The sequence below is a fragment of the Mustela lutreola genome, chromosome 17 (assembly GCF_030435805.1).
Source record: "Mustela lutreola isolate mMusLut2 chromosome 17, mMusLut2.pri, whole genome shotgun sequence".
In the NCBI taxonomy this organism is placed as follows: domain Eukaryota; kingdom Metazoa; phylum Chordata; class Mammalia; order Carnivora; family Mustelidae; genus Mustela; species Mustela lutreola.
The window spans coordinates 44083191-44103840 of record NC_081306.1 but is presented as its reverse complement, the minus strand read 5'-3'; the positions used below and the strand labels follow the sequence as shown (position 1 = coordinate 44103840).

The window sequence follows — 20650 nt, the reverse complement described above, 5'->3', positions numbered from 1 at the left end:
ACCTATAAGCACCTACTGTGTACCAAGCACTGGGCTGTGCCTTAACACAGCAGCCATCAAGCCCGAGCACCCGTTGGAGCCACTCGGCAGATTTAAATACACAGACGCTTAGGCCCCCAGCGACCCCCAAAGCTTCAGATCTAGCAGGACGCCGGCAGGGCCTGGGAATGTGCATTTCGCACTTGCCCTGTCATTTGACCACGATAATAACCTTGGGAGGGGTCCTGCTGGCGACTCGACTTGAATGCCAAGGAAACAGAGGCTCAGGGAGGTAGAGATTTGCTTGTCCCGACATGCCTCCTTCCTCCTGGGGTGGGCCTGAGCACCCCCATCTGCCCAGGGAGAGTGTCTCCCCGCCGCCCCCCGCAGGAGTGACCTCTGTCCCACCTCCCAGACTCAGGGTCCCAGCAGCAGCTTACCACAGCAGTCAGGGAAGTCCTGGGCCCCAGAGGCCTTGGGGTCAGGCCCAGGCCGGCCAAGGCCCAGGTCGCTGGGGACAAGTGGGCAGGCGGGCGCCTCCTGCTTGAGCTCTCTGGGGGTGTGGTTAGGGAGTGCGGGGCTGTACAGGAAGCTGGCCACGGAGGAGGTGGCGGTGGGGGGAAGGTCCTGGGGTGGCCCCTTGGGGGCTTGGCCATGCAGGCCGCAGTCCCGAGAGCCCTTGGCTATCAGGGAGACACCGTTCAGCTCCACGAGGGCCTTCGAGTCCCGTCCGCCATCCTCGAGCGGCCTGGGGGATGGAGAGGACACGGGTCAGCTTCCCACGCCTGGCCCTCTGAGCAACAGGACGGCCTGCGAGGTACACCGGGGGGAGCCGGTCCCCATCCTACAGGCGGGGTGCAGACCCGGGGCAGGGATGTGATGTGGCCAGGGGCACAAGGCCGGGCCACAGGAGGCGCTGGGCCCTGCCCCTCGGCCCCTACCTTCCCCCATCCCCCACCCGGGGCATAGGCCTCACCTCCATCGCCAGCCTGGGAGTTTGCCAAGCAGGGTCCCTCATGGGTGTCTGAAGTTCCCTCCCATGACGGGGTAAGTGGCCTCACTCAGGTGGTTAAGCCAGCACGGAAACAGGTCACCACCCCCACCCCACCGCCCACGCCGGCCCGCCCTGGCCCGGCCCTCACGGTCCAGCAACCTGGCTCTGGGCCCACTCCCGGGCTGACCGCTCACTCACCTCTTGAGCTTGAAGCGGATCCGGTGGCTGTGCTCCAGGATGGCCATGAGGGCCTTGGGGTCGTAGTCGGCGGGCCTCCGGAAGGCCAGGCCCTCGGGCAGCCCCTGCACGGCCAGCAGCCCCGGCTCCCTGAGCAGCCTCTCATAGGGCAGGGGCACCACGCTGGCCCTTCCCAGGGCCTCGCCTGTGGGGGAGGGGGTCGAGGAGAAGGTCTAGTATGAGAGGGCAGCCAGGCTGGTGCGGGGGCCAGGCGTGCCCTGGAGCTGGGTCCCTCCCTGTGGACCTCACACAGAGCAAGGAAGGCTCTGCACAGCAAGTAGGGCAGGCGGGTGCTGGGGACGGGCCCCTCTGTGTGCCCTGAGGCCCGGGGCTCCTCCCCACCCCTGCCATGGCCCGGGTTCCCGGCTTCTGTCGCCATGCTGTCCTCTCTGGGCACCCGGGGCGGGGGAGAGCGGGGCTCAGAGCCGCAGGCGGGCGCGCAGGAGCAGACCCGGCAGGAGCAGACCCGGCAGAGAGAGACCGCAGGGGAGAAAGCCACGGGGAGGAGGGAGGAGAGAGAGGAGAGAAAACCGGAGAAAGGGGGCGCGGACAGAAGGTGGAGGGGCTGAGGAAGGGCCGAGGGGAGGGGGGACTCCCTGGGACAGAGGGGGCGGGACAGCCCAGGGGCTGGGCTCAGAAACACCCGCTGTCACTCCCACACTGCAGCCCTCCCGGAGCCAGAAAGAGGCCGTTCACCTCAGATGCCTGCCCGAGGTGGGCAACTGGGGGGCAGGGGCAGGGCAGAGCGGGCTGGGGCGTGGGGAGGGCGAGGGTTGAGGGCACGAACCCTGTAGCTGGCAAAGCCAACCCCGGGTGCCAAGTCCTCCCATGCTGGGGTGGCCGGCGTGCCCGCCCAGCGCCTCGGGGCCTCCCACCCCACCTGGGTCTCCCCTTCCTCCTGACAGCACGCGATCGCTCAGACCTGTGCTCCACACAGAGCTGGGACCTGCCCAAGGTCACCGGGAGGCCGTGACGGCTACCACTGGGCCAGAGGGAGGCCAGGCCTGCCCACCTCCCCCAAGCCCCAGAGGGAGGACTTGGCTAACTGGTTAAGTTAGCGCTCACTCAGTCATTCAACAAACACCCCCGCGGGCCTCAGCCCGTGTCGCCGGAGCTGCGGAGGGGGCAGGCACAGACCCCGGCCCCAGAGGGCACTGGGCTGGTGAGGGGTCAGAACACAGTGGGTCCCCAAAGGGGGCGCGAAGCCAGCAGCAGCAGCTTCCCAGAGCTGAGCCTTAGGGAACAAGGCGGGGTCCGCCGGACCAAGGGGAAGGCAGTCCCGGGAGGCACAGCGGCGCGGAGGCGAGGTGTGAGATGGCGCGGGAGTGGACTGGGGAAGGGGAAGTGGCTTCCGAGGCAGGGTGACAGGGCAGCTGGGCTGGGGGGGTGGGGCAGATTCCAGCGGCGGCAGGGAGGGTGACGGGGAGCCCCCGAGGCCATGGTCATAAGATGCCCTTGGTCACAGGTCACAGGACAGGTGGGCACAGCAGGGAGCTGGCGAGAGCAGGCGCAGGTGGGCCCTCGGAGGTGTGGACGGCAGGGGGCCGGGGGGGCCTGCTCCGCAGGATGGGGACGGGGGCTCCCACCCGCCTGGGGGCCCCAAATGGAATGAGGAAGGATCTTACTATAAAGAACATCAAACACCTCCTCTACCATCTTGCGCAGAAGGTACACGTCCGAGCCATGCTCCAGGGAAGCCCGAGGGACGCTCCGGCCGCCACCGTCGCCCCGCGACACCTTCTTGGGCTGCTCTGCCTCCGGCTCCTTCCAGGGGGCCCCGCCTGTGGGACACAGAGCAGCCGGGCCAGGATGAGCACCTGTTCTTCCCCCCCGCCCGGCAAGCTGAGGTGTCCGTGCCCCGCGCGGAACCCTGTGGCGGACACGCAACAGGGAGTGGAACTGAGGGAAGGAAGGACGGACGAGTGAGCGGGCCCGGCCCGGCCCCAACCCCCTGCCCACGGCCCAGGCTGCTCCTCTGGGAGTTCCCGGAGCCTGACACGGGGCTTGGGTCTCAGCCTGGTCACCTCCAACTCGCTGTGTGACCTTGGGCAAGTCCCTCCCCTCTCTGGGCCTCGGGGTATCAGCTCTCGCAGACCAGCTGGGCCGGCTCAGAACTGGGGTTCAACCACTGCCAGTTCCACGCACCCCTCTCTGTCCTCGGACACTGACGCTGTCTTAGTGGAGGCCCTGGTCTGCTGCTCTGCCCCGTGAGGAGATGATGGGGACCCCACCAGGAGGCCAAGGGGGCTACAAAGAGGCAGGTTCGTGCCAGGCTGGGCCAGGGAGCGTCCGTGGACCCCCGGATAGGGAGATGCTGGAAACTTCATGGGAAAGGGGACAAGACGGGGGCCTGGAGGCCCCCTCACAGCCGGGGAGCCTGATTCCCTCCCGGGATCTGCGGAGCCTGAAATAAACCAGCCGAGCTCCCGGGGCTAAAAATAGTAGCTCTGCCGGGCTTGGGAAGGCAGGTGCACCGTCCCCGGCCCCTGCCTGGCAAACTGGGGGCCACAGAACCCTGCCACTGTCTGTTCTACCCTGGGCCAGTCCCCACCCAACCGTGGAGAGCTCTGAGAGCTGAGTGGGGGTGGGGCTGGGGCGGCTGGGGAAGCCTCTGGGCCCCAGGGATGACCTGCCCGGCGCCGGGGGGCCAGCCTTCCCCGAAATGCCTGATCTAGGCTCCGGACCCCAGGGGGCCCTCCCCTTTCACTGACAAGGAGGTTGAGGCCCAGTAGCCGGCAGGTGGCAGAGCCAGGACAGAGCCCGGGGGACAGCCCCGAACCCTAGAGGACCTAACCCACGGAAAACGTGAAGCTGCACAGTGTGGGGAGTAACCACAGGGGCTGCGCTGGGGCGGTGCGGGGAGAGGGTTGGCGTCTAGGGGTGGGGGGGGTGCAGATAGGGCCCCAGGCAGGAGGAATGTGGACACGGAGGCTGGGGAGCCGTCTGCGGCCGAGGAAAGGAGGGAGGGGGACAGCGGGCACAGAGGCCGAGGGGAGGACGTGTAGAGAGCCCGGGAGCTGGCGCTCAGCCCGGTGCCGCCTGCGGTCAGGGGGAGGGGTGCCGGAGGGGTGACGCAGACGGAGGGGCTGGGTTTCGGGGGTCTATAGGCCCCGGCAGAGTGCTATGGAGTTGGGGGCTTCGGAACGACCCCCCGGCTTCGGGGCTCCCAGCACTCTGAGAGCTGCTCTCCTCTTCAAGTGACCAGGACCCCCCCAAACAGCCCATCCCCGGCAGGGCTCCCGGCAGGTGGGGGGGGCAGGAAGGATCCTGCAGCACCCGCCCCCCCCGCCCCCCCAATTCTGAAGGAGTGCGGCAGGAGGAGCACGGGTTTCAGAACAGAAGCCTGGCCTCCGTCACCTGGGGGCTCTGTCTCCCTGGGCACGCGGCTTATGCTCACCGTGCCTCAGTTTCTCCCTCGTACACTAGTGCGGCTTCCGGAACCTGCTGGGGAAGCGAACAGAGCACGCGGCCTCGCCCAAAGCACTACTGATCACCACTAACGGCTCGTGCTGCCGGTGTCCTCAGTCCCTTCGTCCCCAAGAGCCACCACGGGCCGCACACAGTCCGGGCTCAACCAGTGTCGGTTGAACAAGGCCACCTGGGCGCTGCGTCAGAGGCGCACGGGAACTGGGCAACACTGGGCCTCGGGGTCCCCTTCTGTCAACGAGCAGATGGACGTGTCTGGGTCTGGCCCGCCCTGTGGTGGAGTCACCCGGTCTCTGGGGACCGAGGGGCTGCGGGAAGAGTCACGCCCCGATGATGCCCCGTTGGGAAGCCTGCACGGCCGCGGACACAGGGCGCCCTGGCATTGCTCTGGAGACCCAGAGACACACCGGAGCTCCCGCCCTCGGGGACCGTAGGCCCCACCCACGGGAGCCCCGGGGTACTCACGGCAGAACCTGAGGAAATCGGACTGTAGCTCCTTCCGTGCGTTCAGGAACATTCTCCCCTTCTCGGTGCCCACCACGAAGGCGCTCTCATCGTGCACGGCGACACAGGCCACCTCTGCGTTCAGCTTGGACAGTGCTGAGCACTGGGGGAAGGAGCAGGGTGTGTGAGCTTGGGGGAGGTCCCCCTGCCACGGTTCTCAGTTGGAGCCTGCGGAGGAAGGACTGAATGCCCCCCACCCCCCAAAGCTTGGCCACGGTCAAGGGAGAAGCCACGTCAGGGAGCCCCGAGAAGAACAAAGACACGGAGCCTCTGCTTTTCCCTCCGTCCTCCTGGTCCTCCTAGCTCTAAATGGGGCTTCCTGCTTGGGATTGGGATCCAGCCCCAGGCACAATCCTGTCTTCGGTTTTTATAAAGTCCTAAATGAGAAGAGATGGGGGAGGGCAGGAGAACCAAGGCTCGGGCAGATACAGGTTTCAATCCCCCATCAGCCGCTTCTTGCTATGGGACTGACGCAGGTCTGTCCCCCTCTGGGCCCGATCTGCAGAACGGGGACCAGCAGTGCAGCTCCCTTTCAGTGGGCTTGGTTGTGGGGATTCAGCGAGGCCCGGCAGGCAGGAAGGATCTTTAACCCGGGGTATCACATGTGGGCCCACAGAGAGGTCATTCCGGCAGCCTGAGGTGAGGGGTTGGCAGGCCTGCGGCACGGGAAGCCTGAACACGGGGGCCTTGCAACCAAGCCCACCAGCATTTCAGCCCTCCAGACCTGTCGGCGGAAGCTCTCTGCCTGCCAGGCTCCCAGCCTGCACTCAGCGCCCCATAAATGATGGGTTTTGTGTGAGTCTGGTAGCGTTCAACTGGCAGGCACGAAGTCTGGTTTCTCACCCTAGTTCCGCTGCTGTGTGACCTAGAACAGGTTCCTCAACCTCTCTGGGCCATAATCATGCTCCCTGGCTCCAGCCCAGAGCCCCTGTGCCGAAGAAGCCGGGGACATCGTAGAGCCGACCGGCCTGTCCCCTGGGATCTCCTACAGTGAGGGGGTGTGTGATTTCCCGCTAAGATTAAAATAAAAACCTGCCGCTCGCTTCCCCCGTGGCAGTGCCCCACAGATCGTCACAAGCAAAGGAGACAGAGTCACTCGCTAACCACACAGGAGGGCCCATCAGAGCTGGAGGGCTTCCCCCTAGATGGGGGGCCTGCTTCTCCCTCTGCCCCTCCCCCCTGCTCGTGCCCTCTGTCTCTCCTTCTTTTTCTCTTAAAAAACAAAACAAAACAAAAAACTGGTCCTGCTGTGTGACTCCAGGCAAGGTGCTGCCCTCTCTGAATTCAACTTCACCATCCTATCGGGCAGGGGTGCAGCTAACGGACGCCAGACAGCTTCCAACACCCGCCTACCCACTGTCCCAGAACCTCCCCCCAGGGAAAGGCTCCAGTAGAAATGACATTATCGTTTCCTGATCCGGGAGAAACCACTACCAGCGTCAGCACGTAGGCAATGGTGCCAAAGGGATTACGAGGCCCCATTCCTCTCTCCTGGCCCTGAGATGTTGTCACATCGGGGGTGACAGCTTCCTCAGGAGTCACTGACCACACAGATCCTGTCCTCGGGGGGCCCTGCTGGGGGTCGGAGACCTGGGACCTTCCCAGCGACGAGACCGGAATGGCCAAAGGTGATGAAATGAGGACCAGGGGTCAGGGGACCAGGGGACCAGGGGTCAGGGGACCAGGAGACCAGGGGACCAGGGGACCAGGAGTCAGGGGACCAGGGGACCAGGGGACCAGGAGTCAGGGGACCAGGGGACCAGGGGACTAGGGGACCAGGAGTCAGGGGACTAGGGGACCAGGGGACCAGGGGACCAGGGGTCAGGGGACCAGGAGACCAGGGGACCAGGGGACCAGGAGTCAGGGGACCAGGAGACCAGGGGACCAGGGGACCAGGAGTCAGGGGACCAGGGGACCAGGGGACTAGGGGACCAGGGAACCAGGGGACCAGGGGTCAGGGGACCAGGGGACCAGGGGTCAGGGGACCAGGGGACCAGGGCCAGCGCTGACTCCAGGGCTACATTTTCACATCCTTGGCCGCACCCAAGCCTCTCGCTCCCCTACCCCGCCCCCGATGTTGGCAGATGGGGACAGTGAAGGCCCCCCCAGGGTGGCGGAGGTGGGACTCGAGCTCCTGCACCTGCTGGCAAAGGTTGGTGCTCCCCGCTCCCCGTCCGGGGCGGACCGGGGCACTCACCATGGAATCTAGCGCAGACACGAGGCTGGTGATGATCTCGTCCTTGTGGGTGAAGGCCGAGCTCCAGCGGTCGGGCCCGCAGCCGTTGGCGGGAATGTCGCAGCGCTTCCCCAACAAGGCCATGGTCACCTGGATGGGAGGGGAACGCGGAGGTGGGCGGGTGCTCCCCCCAACCCCGCCAGAGCCCTAGGGCCGCCTCTACTTCCCAGGTGGGACGAAGCGGGGGCTGGCCCCCCCTTTCCCCGAGGGGTCACGTGCACGCAGGCGTTAGACCCCCCGCAGGCCTAGACCGGGAGAAGCCTGCACACAGCTGCAGACAAGCACGGGCGCACGCGGCCAGGCAGCGGGGAATGTGGTCCATGGCGTGTCCCCCCAGATCTGCAACTCCAGGGCTGAGCCCAGTTCCACGGCCAGTCTGCCTGGCCTACCTCGACTGCCAACTCCCCCTGCGCGTCGCTCTGGCCACGGCTCTCCCTCCGCCCCTGCTCACACACCCTCCGTGGCTCCCTACTCCCCAGGTGAGCTCTGGACTCCTGCCCCTCGTCTAACTCCCCCGTCGCGGCCCACACCCCGTCGCGGCCCACACCCCGTCGCGGCCCACACTCCGGGTCCCCCATGTCCTTCACGGCTCCCCAGCTGTGGCGGGTTCCACCCTCCCTGACCCGAGTGGCCTGCTGGCCCCTCTGTGGTGTGCCGACCGCCCACTCGCCTCTGCTAGGAGGGTGCCCTCAACGGCCCCACCTCTTCCTGCCCCTTTCCCGCCCTGCCTGGGCCAAGGGTCCTGGCTGGTTTCCCACCTGTCGTCAGGCCTCCCCGGTCACAGCTTTCAAACAGGCTACGCTGGGCAAGGCCACTGCCCTGAGGCCCGGGAGCCCGTCTCAGAGGTTCAGAAAGACAATGGAGGCCACTTCATCTCAGGACAGGGTTTCCCCAAGACAGGACTTTGTCCCCTTGTCACGAGGCTCCTGGAGGACAGAGGTGCGCCCTCCCCTTGCTGGAATGCCCGCAGACTGGGGCCCAACGTCAGGGCTCCCCCAGGCAGGGGACAGGCCTACTTACTGCCCGTGCACCCCCTGGCCCAGGCCACGCACCCAGGAGATGAGACACAAAGGTCACCTCCCCCGCGTCCAGTCCCGTCCTGCCCCTCCCCAGCAGAACCCCAGGAGTCAGGTCCCAGGGGCTGCACCAGGGCCAGAGCTTTCCCCTTGCCAATCCCAAGCAAAGGAGAAGGCAGAAGGTGGAGGCAGGGACCCTCAGTTTTCCTCTCGGGGTTTGGTTTCCCTAATGCTCTGTGTATGGACCCCAGGCCAGGTCAGAGGCACAAGCAGGGAGCAGGGCTGCAGGCCTCAGAGGGAGCCTGGGGGTCCTGGCCTCCCGGCTTCCTGTAGACGGGGTCACCGGGCAGGCTGACAGCGCCCAAGCCGGAGCATCTTCTGCCCTGCAGCTGCCCGCACCCCCCGGCCTGCACCATAAGCTCTCTGAGGGCAGAGACCAGCTTGCCTGTCACTGCCACACCCCTGGGTCCCGCTCAGGGCCCGCCGCGCATGACCACCCGTGAGTCACGAAACCGGCCGTCCGGAGTGTGTGTCACAGAGCATCACACACGACAAGGTAAGGCGTGTCCCAGCTACAGCTGTGGGCACCTGCGGAGGCATCAGGAGCGCGGTCGGGCCTGGCTCCCACCTCTCGTCTGGCCCGCGTCTGCTATTTGGCTGTGAGTAAATATCGATTTTAACAGCTGGTCGGTCAGCAGTCGGCCAGCGTGGGAATTGGGTTCACTCCGAAATGTTACAAAATGTATTTCTTCAACCGGGCTGCGACTTTATCATGTCTGACGTCCACGGTATTAGGGGACGCGGAGGGCATGACAGGCCCCGTCGGGGACACCCTCATGAGAGCCGCGGGCAGCCGCTGGCCAGAGCCTGAGGCCTTGTGCGGTTCGAAGCCCACTGGAGGGTCCGCCGTGCGACCCGCTGCGACGTTGGCCCGCCCGGGGCGCGGGAAGGCTCCTCCCGCCTCGAGCCATTCCCAGAAAGACCTCAGCCCACCAGCCTCCCAGCCCAAATTGAATCAGGGCAAAGCTGCAGGCACCAGACAGCCCTGGCCTCCGGGTCACCCCAGACAGCTGGTGGCTCCTTCCTGCAGAGTCCTAATCCACTTAGGAAGGAACGAGTGACGCGGGCAGGGACGGACGGAGGGAGGGAAGGTGGGTGCGCTCTGGGGGTCGGGAGGGAGCAGACCCTCCTGCGAATGCCCTGGGCCTCTGGGAGAGGCGCCGGCCTCATGTGGCCGGAGGCACGAGAGCACGGGGCCCGGGGAGAAAACCCCCCGATAAAGCCAACAAACGATTCAGCATAGAGAACGGGAAGACAAAAGCAGTAAATCAGGAGGCGAGGGGACAGCACTAACAGGACAGCGTCCCGGGGGCCAGCGTGGAGGGGAGGTGTGTGCAGGGGGAGGGCGGTGAGGACAGGAGCCACGGCTGGAGCCCCCGTGCACCGCAGCCCAGAGGCCAGGGCTGGGCAAGGCCGGGGGCACCCAAGCCCTGCTCTGGGGCCCCCAGGGGAGGACACCAGAAGCGTCCCGTCAGGGGACAGGCAGCTGGCTCCTGAAGCAGGGGACAGGTGGGGAGGGACTGCCAGCTGCCCTCGGGCTTCTAGGTGGACAGGCCTGCAAGGGTAGCGAAGCAAGAAGCACGCGACCTCTCCTCCCCGACAGATGCTTCTCCTGAGGCTGCCAGGGGGCCGCCCACCTGCTTTACCTCCCACCTCCCGGCCACTCGCCCTGCTGGCACTGACCGCCAACCCCACCGCCAGCGCTGACCGCTAACGCAACCTCTGGCATTGACCGCCAACCCAACTGCCGGCACTGACCGCCAATCTGACCGCCGACACCGACCTCTCATCCAACCGCCGCCACTGACCGCTAACCCCACCGCCGGCACTGACCGCCAACACGACCGCCAACACTGACCGCTAACCCAACCTCTGGCATTGACCGCCAACCCAACCGCCGGCACTGACCGCCAATACCGACCTCTCATCCAACCGCCGGCACTGATCGCCCCACCACTGGCACTGACCGCCAACCCGACCGCCGGCTGGCTGCGGTTCCATCCCGGCCCCTCCTCTTCCCCGTGCAGTTCTTGGCTTCACGTCACCAGGAGGCTGACGACTCTAGGTCTCTCCCCCCCCCCCCCCGTCCTTGACCACCACCCCCTCCTCGTCTTCAACGTCTAAGAGGCCACTCGACCAGGGCAGGCCCCCCTATTTCCCGCTCAGGCCGGCTCCTCCCCGGCCAGCCACTTGGGTGCTCGGGCTCCAACCGGCGCCTCGACCCGGCTCCCTCCTCCCTTGCTTCGAGAACGCCGTGGGGAGAACGCAGCTCGTGCGGCTCCAGAAAGCAGCCGGATCTGCCCACCGCTCGTCACCGCCAGGGCCACCTCCCCGGCCAGGCCACCATCCGTGCTCGCTCACGCCACGGCCGGGCCTCCCTGCCCTCTCTCCTGCCGAGAGCAGCCTCATCAGCCTCACGCCCCTTACCTGCAAGAGTCCAGACAACAGCTCTCCCCGAGCATAGGTGCTGTGCGAGCCGGGCCCACCGGCCTTCTCCCCCGTGCGCCGGGCTCTGGCTCCATCCCCCTCTTGTCCCTCACGTGCCACCCGGACTCCCCTCTCTGGGCCCCCATGCAGCAGGCTCTCCCAGGCCTGCCCCTCCTGCCGCCCTCCCGGCCCCCATCACCCCACCCCTGTCCGCGGGGCAGGGCCACCCGCATGCCGGCTTCCCATCTCTTCCGCACAGAACCTGCTGCCATTCGAAAGGGACCTGTTCGTGGGCTTCTCACCCGACTTCCCCAGCAGGAATGGGAGCCCTGGGGAGGCCGGGGCCGGGGCTGGGCTGCCTGCCAGGGTCACGGGACACCCGCTGCCTTGAACGCCTGCTTGGGTTTTCACGGGTGCGCGACGACGAATATTCGGGGAACCCGCCAGTGCGATGTGGGGCAGGAACCAGGAGGGCCACAAGCTATATGCAGAGCGCCAGGTTTGGGCTTGGAAGGCTCTCAAAAAATAAAAATGTTTTAAAAAAGAGAGGCAGTGTGCGACACGGCAAGTGTGGCTGCTTTTGGATCACGGAGGAAGAGTCCAGGAACTGAAAGCGACGGAGGCTGCTGGGTCAGGGGTCCTGGACGGGCGCCCCTGTGTACGGCCCAGGACCCCCGCACCAGAGCCCGCGGACACCTGTCTGGGGTGGGTCACCAGCGTGTGAGATGGGGCCAGTTGGCTCCCGGGGGAGGGCACAGGACTTCCTTCGCCACAGAGATCTCAAGGAAGGGGGGACGCCGCTCTCTTGACCTGTCTGGAGACCAGACGTGGGCCAGGGTCTGGTTTCATGAAGCACTGAAAGGCAGAGCTGGGGTGGGTGGAGACGCCGGTCCCCAGTCTGCGGGAGCCCTCCTGTGTGACGGCCCCGCCCCTCTGTACCTGGGAGCAAGAAGGCAGGTACCGCTGCTGGCCGCCAACTCCCGGCCTCCTGGGTCCTGCCCCCTAGAAGCCCGGAGGGGACAAGTCGCAGCAGGATCCAGGACACTGTATCTCTAAGTTCCCAGGGGGAGCCTGACACACAGCCAGACACAGCCGGAGGATCTCTGGGCACGGGTCCAGCCCCAGCATCCCGACTCCCGTTTCCGAGCAGCTCTGCCCGCGCGGCCCATCTCCCCCGACCCGGCTGGGGACTCCTTGCCCAGACAGCGGCAGCCTCGCTGGCCGCCGAGAGTTGGAGGCCAGCCCGGTATCTGAGCCAAAGATTAGTCAAGGGCTTGTGTGCCCGTCTGAGCCACCAGGGCCCCGACCCAGGGCGGACCTGTCCCCAGTGGGAAGGCACCCATGGGGGCCAGGCCCAGAAAGCCCACTCTCCAGCGGCCCTGCGGCCAGCCCACCAGCAGACAGCACCTCAGCAGGGGTCTCGAATCCCAAACGCCGTACACCGGGCACTCCAGGCCAGCTGGGAGGCTCAGCGGGGGGTGTCCCCATTCCTGTCCTCTCTGCCGCCCGTGGGCTGCATGCCTGGGCAGACAGGTGCTGGCCCTGGCGGGTCCTTGATCCCTACCAGTGACGTGTGGTGCAGCAGGACACGGGAACGGAGCTGATGGGATCAGAGGTGGGAGACAGGTGTGCAAGCAAAAACGTCGGAGCTGCAGAGGAACCTCTCGGCCCAGACCGTCTCAGACTCCCCTTCCCCCCAGCATCTTGGTCCGTCATCCAAGGGTTCAACCTCCTCTCCTCCCCTCCTTGCCCTGCTTCTACGGGCGGCTCCTTCCTCCTCTCCCAGGCTGAAGAGCGGGCCACCAACTATGGCTGTCCACCGGGGTCCCCTTGGACACTACTGTCCCATTCACAAGCACCCTGACGTCTGGGACCTCTGTCCAGGGAGCGGGCAGGATGGAGGGGGCTTCGTCCATTTCAAGGGTGAAGAAACCAAGACCCACAGGACCTTCCTGCTCAAAGGGAGTGACAAAGGCAGGATGACCTGTGGGACATCTGATACAACCAGGCCTTTCTGCTCCCACTTGGGGCAAGACTCCTCATTCTAAGGCCCGGGGCTCATGGCCGAAGGCCGGGCGTGGGGACACCCCCGGAGGCCAGCAGAGAGACTGAGGCAGAGCTTGGACATTTGATGGCAGGAGTCCAGGAGCCAGTCCTCCACACCGTGGGCCCCGGGCCTCAGGGTGACGCGGACACCCTAAAGGGCCCAGGCCTCAAACAGCAAGTGCCAAGGAGGTGGGCTCAGGCAGCCGTCCAGGGACCTGGTTGCCCCTCTCCCTGCCAGGGGCTCAGCGGAGGGGAGTGAAGCAGGGAGCGACATGGCCGTTTCCCAAGGACCCAGGCCTGGTGAACCCCGATGTCTGGCGAATTCCCCCAACCACCCTCATTTTCCAGAGCAGGACTTCGAGCCTCGAGCACCTTAACCGTAAATGCTAGAACCAGCCTGAGGAAGAGGTGGGATCTTGGCCCAGATCACCCCGACGGAACCGGGGTCCCTCCTGATGCGGCCTTCAACTACGTCCCTCTGGGATGCCAACCGATGGGCAGGCCTGGCCTGGCCGGCAGGGAAAGGGGAGCCCACCCAGCACTCGGCTTCCTCGCCCATGGGGCCCAGGCGGGTGCAGGTAAGGAGACCCCAGGAGGCCCTGCAGGCAGTGGGCCTGTCCCCCGAGCCTGGGGCCACTGCTGGCAGGTGCCTTTCCTGGCCAGGGGCCTCCCTGGGAATCCAGGGCCCGCCCCTCCTGTTCCCTGCACGCCTACTAAAGCCTGACACGTACGTGCTTAAGGAGGGGGGCGTGTCAGGGCATCTGTGCGTGTGTCCACTGAGTGTGCAGATGGGACCGTACGTGCGTCTGAGACGGCAAGCGCCGTGGCAGAAGGCATGGGATGGTAAGGAACAGGAGAGTGTGTGCACGACCCACAAAGAATAAGAGCAGCCCCTCCCCCGCCACAATGACAGTGCGTGGCCTGGGCCACCAGGCTGGGAAGGGTCCCCTGTCCCCGTGGCTTTGGGACTGAACCATGAACCCAAGGTTGCCAGCTCTCCGAGGACCAGCATGCTAGGGAAGGGCGAGCTGGGGGCCACCCACGAGCTAGGTCTGCTCCGCCCCCTCCGTAGCAGGGGCGGGGACACCCCCCACTCCGTGCTTCCTTCCACACACTTGTTGATCCCCGAGGGCTACACTGGGTGTTCATCGGCCACCCAGCTGGGCTGCGCTGGGAGACAGCAGACCTCCACCTGGCCGTCGGCCAGGTCCCGGTCCCCAGGCCGGGAGCTCCACAGAAGCGGAGGCCGGGGTACCTCTCAGGTCTCAGGCAGGAGGCTTCCCGGGGCTCCCTTCACCCCAATCTGTGTATCCAATCCTCCTGGGGAGCCTGTCCCGGGCCAGGCAGACTTGAAAGGACTCGGATGACCCCGCCGGTCCACAGAATGATCGGAAAGTGAAATCAGGCTAAGCGGGGAAGTGTGCCCAAGTGACAGAGCCGGACACCAGGGAAAGGGGTTCCTCGCATCTTCTGTTTCTTTAGCTCTGGGGGAGCAGGGGTCTCCAAACCAGGTTTCCCGGAGCTGACGGATATGGAGATGGGCTTTGAAGGGTGAAGAGGAGTTCTCTGGGGGGCACACATGGAAAGGTGGCTTCTGGGGGACAGCGGAGACGCTTGGCTTGCGGATACACAACCTTCCCTCTGTAAGCAAAGGGAAGCGCTTGGTGGTACTCGCCCAGTGTTCACCCTGGAGTGTCAGTCCTAGAGTTAGAATGGATGCTTGGTGGCCTCTGCGGAATGAAGCAAGGGACAGAGGTGGGGGAGGGGAGTACCTGACAAGCCCTATCTCTGACCCAGAGAGGAATGTGAGCATTAGAACGCAAACATGCTTACACGTTCACACACATGCACAGGTGTATACACAACTGTGGTCAGTGAAGTCTTCCCGAGGCCAGACCCCAGGCACGGTCACTCGTGAGTGTGGGGGGACCCTCACAGAGACTTCTCACAGAGAAGATGCCAGCCCAAGCCCAGACAGGACAACCTGTTGGCACACAGATGAACAGGAAACATGCCACAGTCCTGTCCAGACGACCTGCCTCCGCTGCTGGTTCCCTCCAGGGCCCCCCACGCCAGCCTGCAGGGCTCTGGACATACCTGTCCTCTGGCTTCTGGAAGCCGGCACCTCCATGTCCATTGTAAGAGACACCCTCCCCCTTCCCAGGCTTGCTCTTGGAGTCAACCTGCCAGGCACGTTGGTGCCTCTGATCCTGACCCCCCTGGCCAGCCCGCTGCCCCCTGGCTAGACACCCACAGCTCCTTCCTCCTGCTCTGCGACTCTCCCTCTGCCAGGACGCAGAGGGATCTGGGCCCCCATGAAAGTACCAGCTCTTGTGTGCCCCCAGACCTGCCAAGAACCAGTCTGGTACACAGAGCCGGGCCAGCAAAGGTGTTCAGTGGAGAGGGGCCGCTTATGCAGGTTTGAAGGAATCGGGAGGCAAGAAGAAAGGAGGTGGGGGAGGTGGAGGGGGTATTCTGGACAGGGAGCAGCACTAGCAAAGGCCCTGAGGCACCAGCGGTATGGGGTCCTTGTAGAGGCTAGAAGGGGAGCTGGGGCAGATCCCTGAGCCCTGACAACAGAGACCGAGGTCAGATTCTGAGACCGTCCGTGCTCCACCCCACCCTCAGCCCTGGAGCCTGGGCCTCACTTCAGGGGGCCCCCACTCCAGCCCCCCTCCAAGGGGCAGGAGTTTGCAGGCCCACGAGGACACATTCCACTCAGAGCATGAATCTGCCCCCAGAATACCTCCTGGGTGCTCAGGGCCCTGGGGTCCACGGGCAAAGAAATCCCCATTCTGGGCCCCCAGGGTCCCCTTCTCTGGTGTGCCCTCCCCTGTGGCTCTCAGTATGACAACAAATTATTGGACACATCTCCCCACAAGTGGAGGCTTCCAGTTGCCCTCCTCTTGAACACGGGCCTTCATAACCCACTTCAAACCCACACATGGCGCTGGCATCGCCACCACATGACCTCCGAGGCCTGGTCCCCAAAAGGCACTGGGCTCCTCCCAGCCTCTCATTCCCTCCCCGAGACACTCGGCATGGGAGCTCTGAGCAGACACGTCAGCGGTCCGGCTATCCGCAAGCCGCAGTGATAGACGGGGCAGGGGGCAGGAATCTATGGATGCCTGGGGAGCCCCAGCTCTTTCCCGGGCCAGCAGCCAGCAAGGAAGAAGTCTCTGAGACAGCCCCAACCCCAGCCATCTTCTGACTGCCCATGCAGGAGATCCTGAGCAAGAACCATCAGGCCGAGGCCAGCCAAGCCCCAAACTGAGAGATTAAAGCAGGAAATGACTGCTGTTGCATAGTTCTGAGTCTGGGGCTACTTGTTACACAGCGATCGGTGACCGATACACCCCCGGGGCAGATCGTGCAGAGCAGGTGCACCTCCAATGGGCAGCTGTTTGGGAGGGGGGCTAGAGCCTGGAAAGATGTTTGGGGTGTCCCATCCATGCACTCGAGGGTCCCCCAGCACAGACATAACTGGGTCGGGCAGAAGAGCGGAACCCCCATGCGTCTGCCTCTTCCTAGACGGCACATACTATACGAGCCCGTGTTTGAGAACAACTGCTCTAATTGCCCTTAGAGACTCGTGGGAGGCCCCCAAGTGGCCCCCGGAAGACACTCCTGCCCTAACCGCTGCAGCCTGTAAACGTCACCTTATATGGGAAAGAATCCCTTTCACAGAGGCGGTGACTGAATGAATGACCATGAGACGGAGAGATTATCCTGGACTATCAAGGGGGCCCTGAATGCCATCACACGGATCCTCGTAAGGAGACAGGTTTGACACGCCGGAGGGAGAAGGTGGCGTGAAGCAGAGCACAGAGAATCTGCCGGCCTTGGGGAGCAGAGCGGCGCGGCCGCAAGCCAAAGGATGCCGGCAGCCACAGGAGCCGGAAGAGGCAAGAGGAGACGGATTCTCCCCGGCAGCCCCTGGAGGGCGGCCGGCTCTGCTGACTCCTGGATTTCGAGCTGGTGGCCCTGATCTGGGTTCCAGCCTCCAGAACCGGAGGGAATAAGTTTCGGTGGCTTTAAAGCACCACGTTTCTGCAATTTGTTACAGAAAATGAATCCTGGACACCGTCGCGCCTCACACCCCCACTCCCGAGTCGCGGTCCACGTCCTCAATCTCCTGGACCCACATTCCTCAGCTCAGACCTCGCAAGAGCTCAGGCCTGGGTCTGCCGGGATGTTCTCCGACCCCCTCCTCATCGGAAACCCCAGAACCATCCCTGGAAATGGCTGGGTTTCTCCGGATGCCAGGGGGAACGCCTCTGATTCAAGTCTCCGTGCCCTAAGAACCAGCTGGGCTCAAGAGCTCGTTTTTTTAAAAAAAAAAAAAAATGCACTCAACCACGCAAAAGGCAAAGGCAAAAGCACACACCACCCAAACACGGCCCCCGCACCATCCGCCGCCATATGCTTGTGTTTCTGGAAAAAGAAGCTTGAGAGAACAAACAAAATTCTCCCCCGTGGGAGAATTTTCTCCTCCCCAGCAGTCCCTCCCCCCACTGGATACTTTCTCTTCTCTCCCGGGGACTCCCCAGTGGGGATGGAGACACCCGGGGCCCTGAATTCCTGCCCCCTCCCACTGTTCACCATCACGGCGGCAGGCAGAGAAGACACCAGCCCGAAGCCCTGAGTTCCACTTCTGTCTGCCTGGGAAGGATCCAGGCAGGGTAGCTGGGCAGGGGGGTCCTTACACTAGCCACAGTCTGGACCCTGAGTGCCATCCCCAGCCCTGGTCCCTTCTCCCTGCTAACAGAGCCCTCTCTGTGTCCTGGCATCTCACGGCAGGTGCCTGGGGCAGCGAATCTTGGTGATTCTCTACTGCTTAGATCCAGGCAATCCTGGTCCCTTATCTGGGGCTGCTTTCAAGAGAACCATATGACCCAATCCTGGCTACTCCGACTCGAGGGGCTCCTAGGGAAGTTCTCCTTGGTCTTCAAATGTGACTGAAACCAGGGATGTCCTCCTTCTTATACATGGGCTCCCGCAACCATAGCAGCCACGTGGGGACCACAAGGGGAGCCCACCCAGGAGGTGACGTGGAGGACACCCCGTGGAGGAACCTGGCCCTTCGTGGCTTGGAATCTGGGCTTCCAAGCCCACCTCTGGGCTTCGGGTCAGATAGTCAATGTCCACATTGCTTAAGCCGCCTTTTTTACTTCTTTTTCTTTTAAGATTGTAAGTAATCTCTGAACCCAACGTGGGGCTCGAACTCACAACCCGAGATCAAGAGCCGTTTGTTCCACCGACGGAGCCAGGCCCACTTAAGCGACAGGCCCACTTAAGCGACATTTAACGGAGGTTTCTTTTCCCGGTGGCTGTCCACACAGATGGAAACTCACCACATCGGACACTGCACTTTTTTAAAGGTTAAAAACGAAGCATCCCAGGAAGTCAGCATTTACTGGTTATAAAGTCACCTATTTTGCTTTTGTGGCCTGGTCTATTTTATAACAGACCAGGATTCCCTTTCCAGGGGCACCTGCGTGGTTCCATTAAGCGTCTGCCTTCAGCTCAGGTCATGATCGCAGGGTCCTGGGATGGAGCCCCGCATCGGGCTCTCTGCTTAGCGGGGAGTTGGCTTCTCCCTCTCCCTCTGCCTGCCACTCCCCCTGCTCATGCTCTCTCCCTGACAAATAAGTGATAACTTAAAAAAAAAAAAAGGATTCCCTTTCCAGTTGATGGGTAGAGAGCGCAGGTCCTGTTTGGTTCCCACGGCAAGATCTAGGCGTCTGTAGCAGACCCCCATGTGACCCTCTTCTCCCCTGCCCATGGAGCAAGTGCCCGCTGTCCCTTTAGGCCGAAGGGACCAAAGTCACCACCAAGGACAAGGCTCCAGAGGACAGGTGTCGGTCCCTCTGAAGGGCTCAGCAGGTGCCCAGAGCGGGGCCACCCACATCCAGATATCTTGTTATTAAATTTCCCTGAACCCTGCTCTTGTCATCTATAAAATGGGGCAACAGTACAGACCTACCACAGTGCAGTAGGGGGGAGTGAATAACATTAGTTGAAACAGACTGTTCGAGGCCAGAAGTCTCAGCTGGCGGCCGAATGAACAGACTCAGGCCCTAGGTAAGGACTAGAAGAGGTGACCTATTGGAAGCGTTCCCAGTGGGAGATCTTTTTTTTCTTTTTTAATAAGTTTTTTTTTTTTTTAAGATTATTTATTTATTTATTTATTTATTTGACAGACAGAGATCACAAGTAGGCAGAGAGGCAGGCAGAGAGAGAGAGAGGGAAGCAGGCTCTCCGCGGAGCAGAGAGCCCGATGCGGGGCTCCATCCCAGGACCCTGGAATCATGACCTGAGCAGAAGGCAGAGGCTTTAACCCACTGAGCCACTCAGGCGCCCCCCCCCACCAGCTGGAGATCTTATAGCAGTGTCGGTGGTAATAAAATAATAGTCTCAAAGAGAGATTTCTATATCCAACCTTCACGGCAGCGTCGTTTGCAATAGCCAGAAGGTGGGAGATCACCCAGCGTCCGCTGATGGAGGAACGGATACAGAAGATGTGGCCTTGGGATGCCTGGGTGCCTCAGGGGGTTAAGCCTCCACCTTCGGCTCAGGTCGTGATCTCAGGGTCCTGGGATCGAGCCCCGCATCGGGCTCTCTGCTCAGCGGGGAGCCTGCTTCCTCCTCTCTCTGCCTGCCTCTCTGCCTACTTGTGATGTCTGTCTGTCAAATAAATAGATAAAATCTTAAAAAAAAAAAGAAAAAGAAGATGTGGTCTAGACATACAACAGAATATTATTCAGAATATTTATTTTATTTATTTATTCCAGGGAGGGTGAGGAGCAGAGAGAGGAACAAGCAGATACCACGCTGAGTGTGGAACCCAACACGGGGCTCGATCCCACGGCCCTGAGATCAGGACCTGAGCCGAAATCAAGAGTCAGATGCTCAACCGACGGAACCCCTGAGACGCCCCCCAAGAACAGTATCACTTTTAAGCAGGAAGAGAATTCTGGAATATTCTACAACATGGGTGAACCTTAAGGACACCATGCTGAGTAAGATGAGCCGACGGCAAAAAGGCAGCTAGCGTGTACTTCCACTTACAGGAGGTCCCTAGAGCAGCCGTAGGCACACGGACAGGAAGGAGCATGGTGGGAGCCGGGGGCTCCGGGGTTGGGCAAGGAGGACTTTGCGCTTTCTGGGGAGAGAGTCTCAGTGCAGGCAGTGAGAAAGTTCTGGAAATGGGTTGCATTGCAACGTCAATGTATCTAATGCTCCTGGGCACGTAAGGGCTGTTGTGATGGTCAGTCCGATGGTATGGGTGTTTTACCCCAACTAAGTAATAACAGCCACTGACTGTTATCCTGGGACCCCCCAACACTAGGTCTGGTGATGTGCATGGCCTCCCCAAGACTGGAGCCCGCAACAGGCTCTGAAGTCCCACACTAGCCCCAGGCTCACTGGCGTCACAGGACAGGAGTCACAGGGATACGGGCTTTGGTTCGACCCAAGGAAACACTTCCCAGCGGGGAGGGCTGTCCCCGGGGAGGGCAGAACAGACGGCCATGTGGGCACTGAGCTGCCCGTCCCTGGAGGTCTGCAAGGGGAAACTGCCCATTTATCAAGACCTTTTGAAGAAGGAGTGTGCACGTTTCTTGAAGCAGAGACTTCCACAAGTCACCTGGCAGGGAGTCACGGGGACGGAGGTCCAGGACAGCTCACCTTTGCTTCGGGTAGAAACTGAGGCCAGACAAGAAG

At 63.0% G+C, this 20650-nt stretch overlaps 1 protein-coding gene across 4 annotated transcripts in view; it reads right to left on the bottom strand.

The window, feature by feature from the left end:
• Positions 1-20650, bottom strand: part of GTF2IRD1 (GTF2I repeat domain containing 1) — a 96243-nt gene that overhangs the window by 57114 nt on the left and 18479 nt on the right. For 2 of the 4 annotated variants that reach the window (XM_059154645.1, XM_059154642.1), the window contains exons 2-6: positions 7338-7466; positions 5102-5243; positions 2836-2991; positions 1172-1355; positions 420-727 (exon numbers count right to left, since the gene is read on the bottom strand). In XM_059154645.1, coding sequence (XP_059010628.1) covers positions 420-727; positions 1172-1355; positions 2836-2991; positions 5102-5243; positions 7338-7460 — 913 coding nt within the window. In that variant the 5' untranslated portion in view covers positions 7461-7466. Of the gene's footprint in view, positions 1-419; positions 728-1171; positions 1356-2835; positions 2992-5101; positions 5244-7337; positions 7467-8134; positions 8247-10879; positions 10962-20650 lie in introns of those variants that run through there. The other 2 variants (XM_059154644.1, XM_059154643.1) reach the window with 2 other exon arrangements.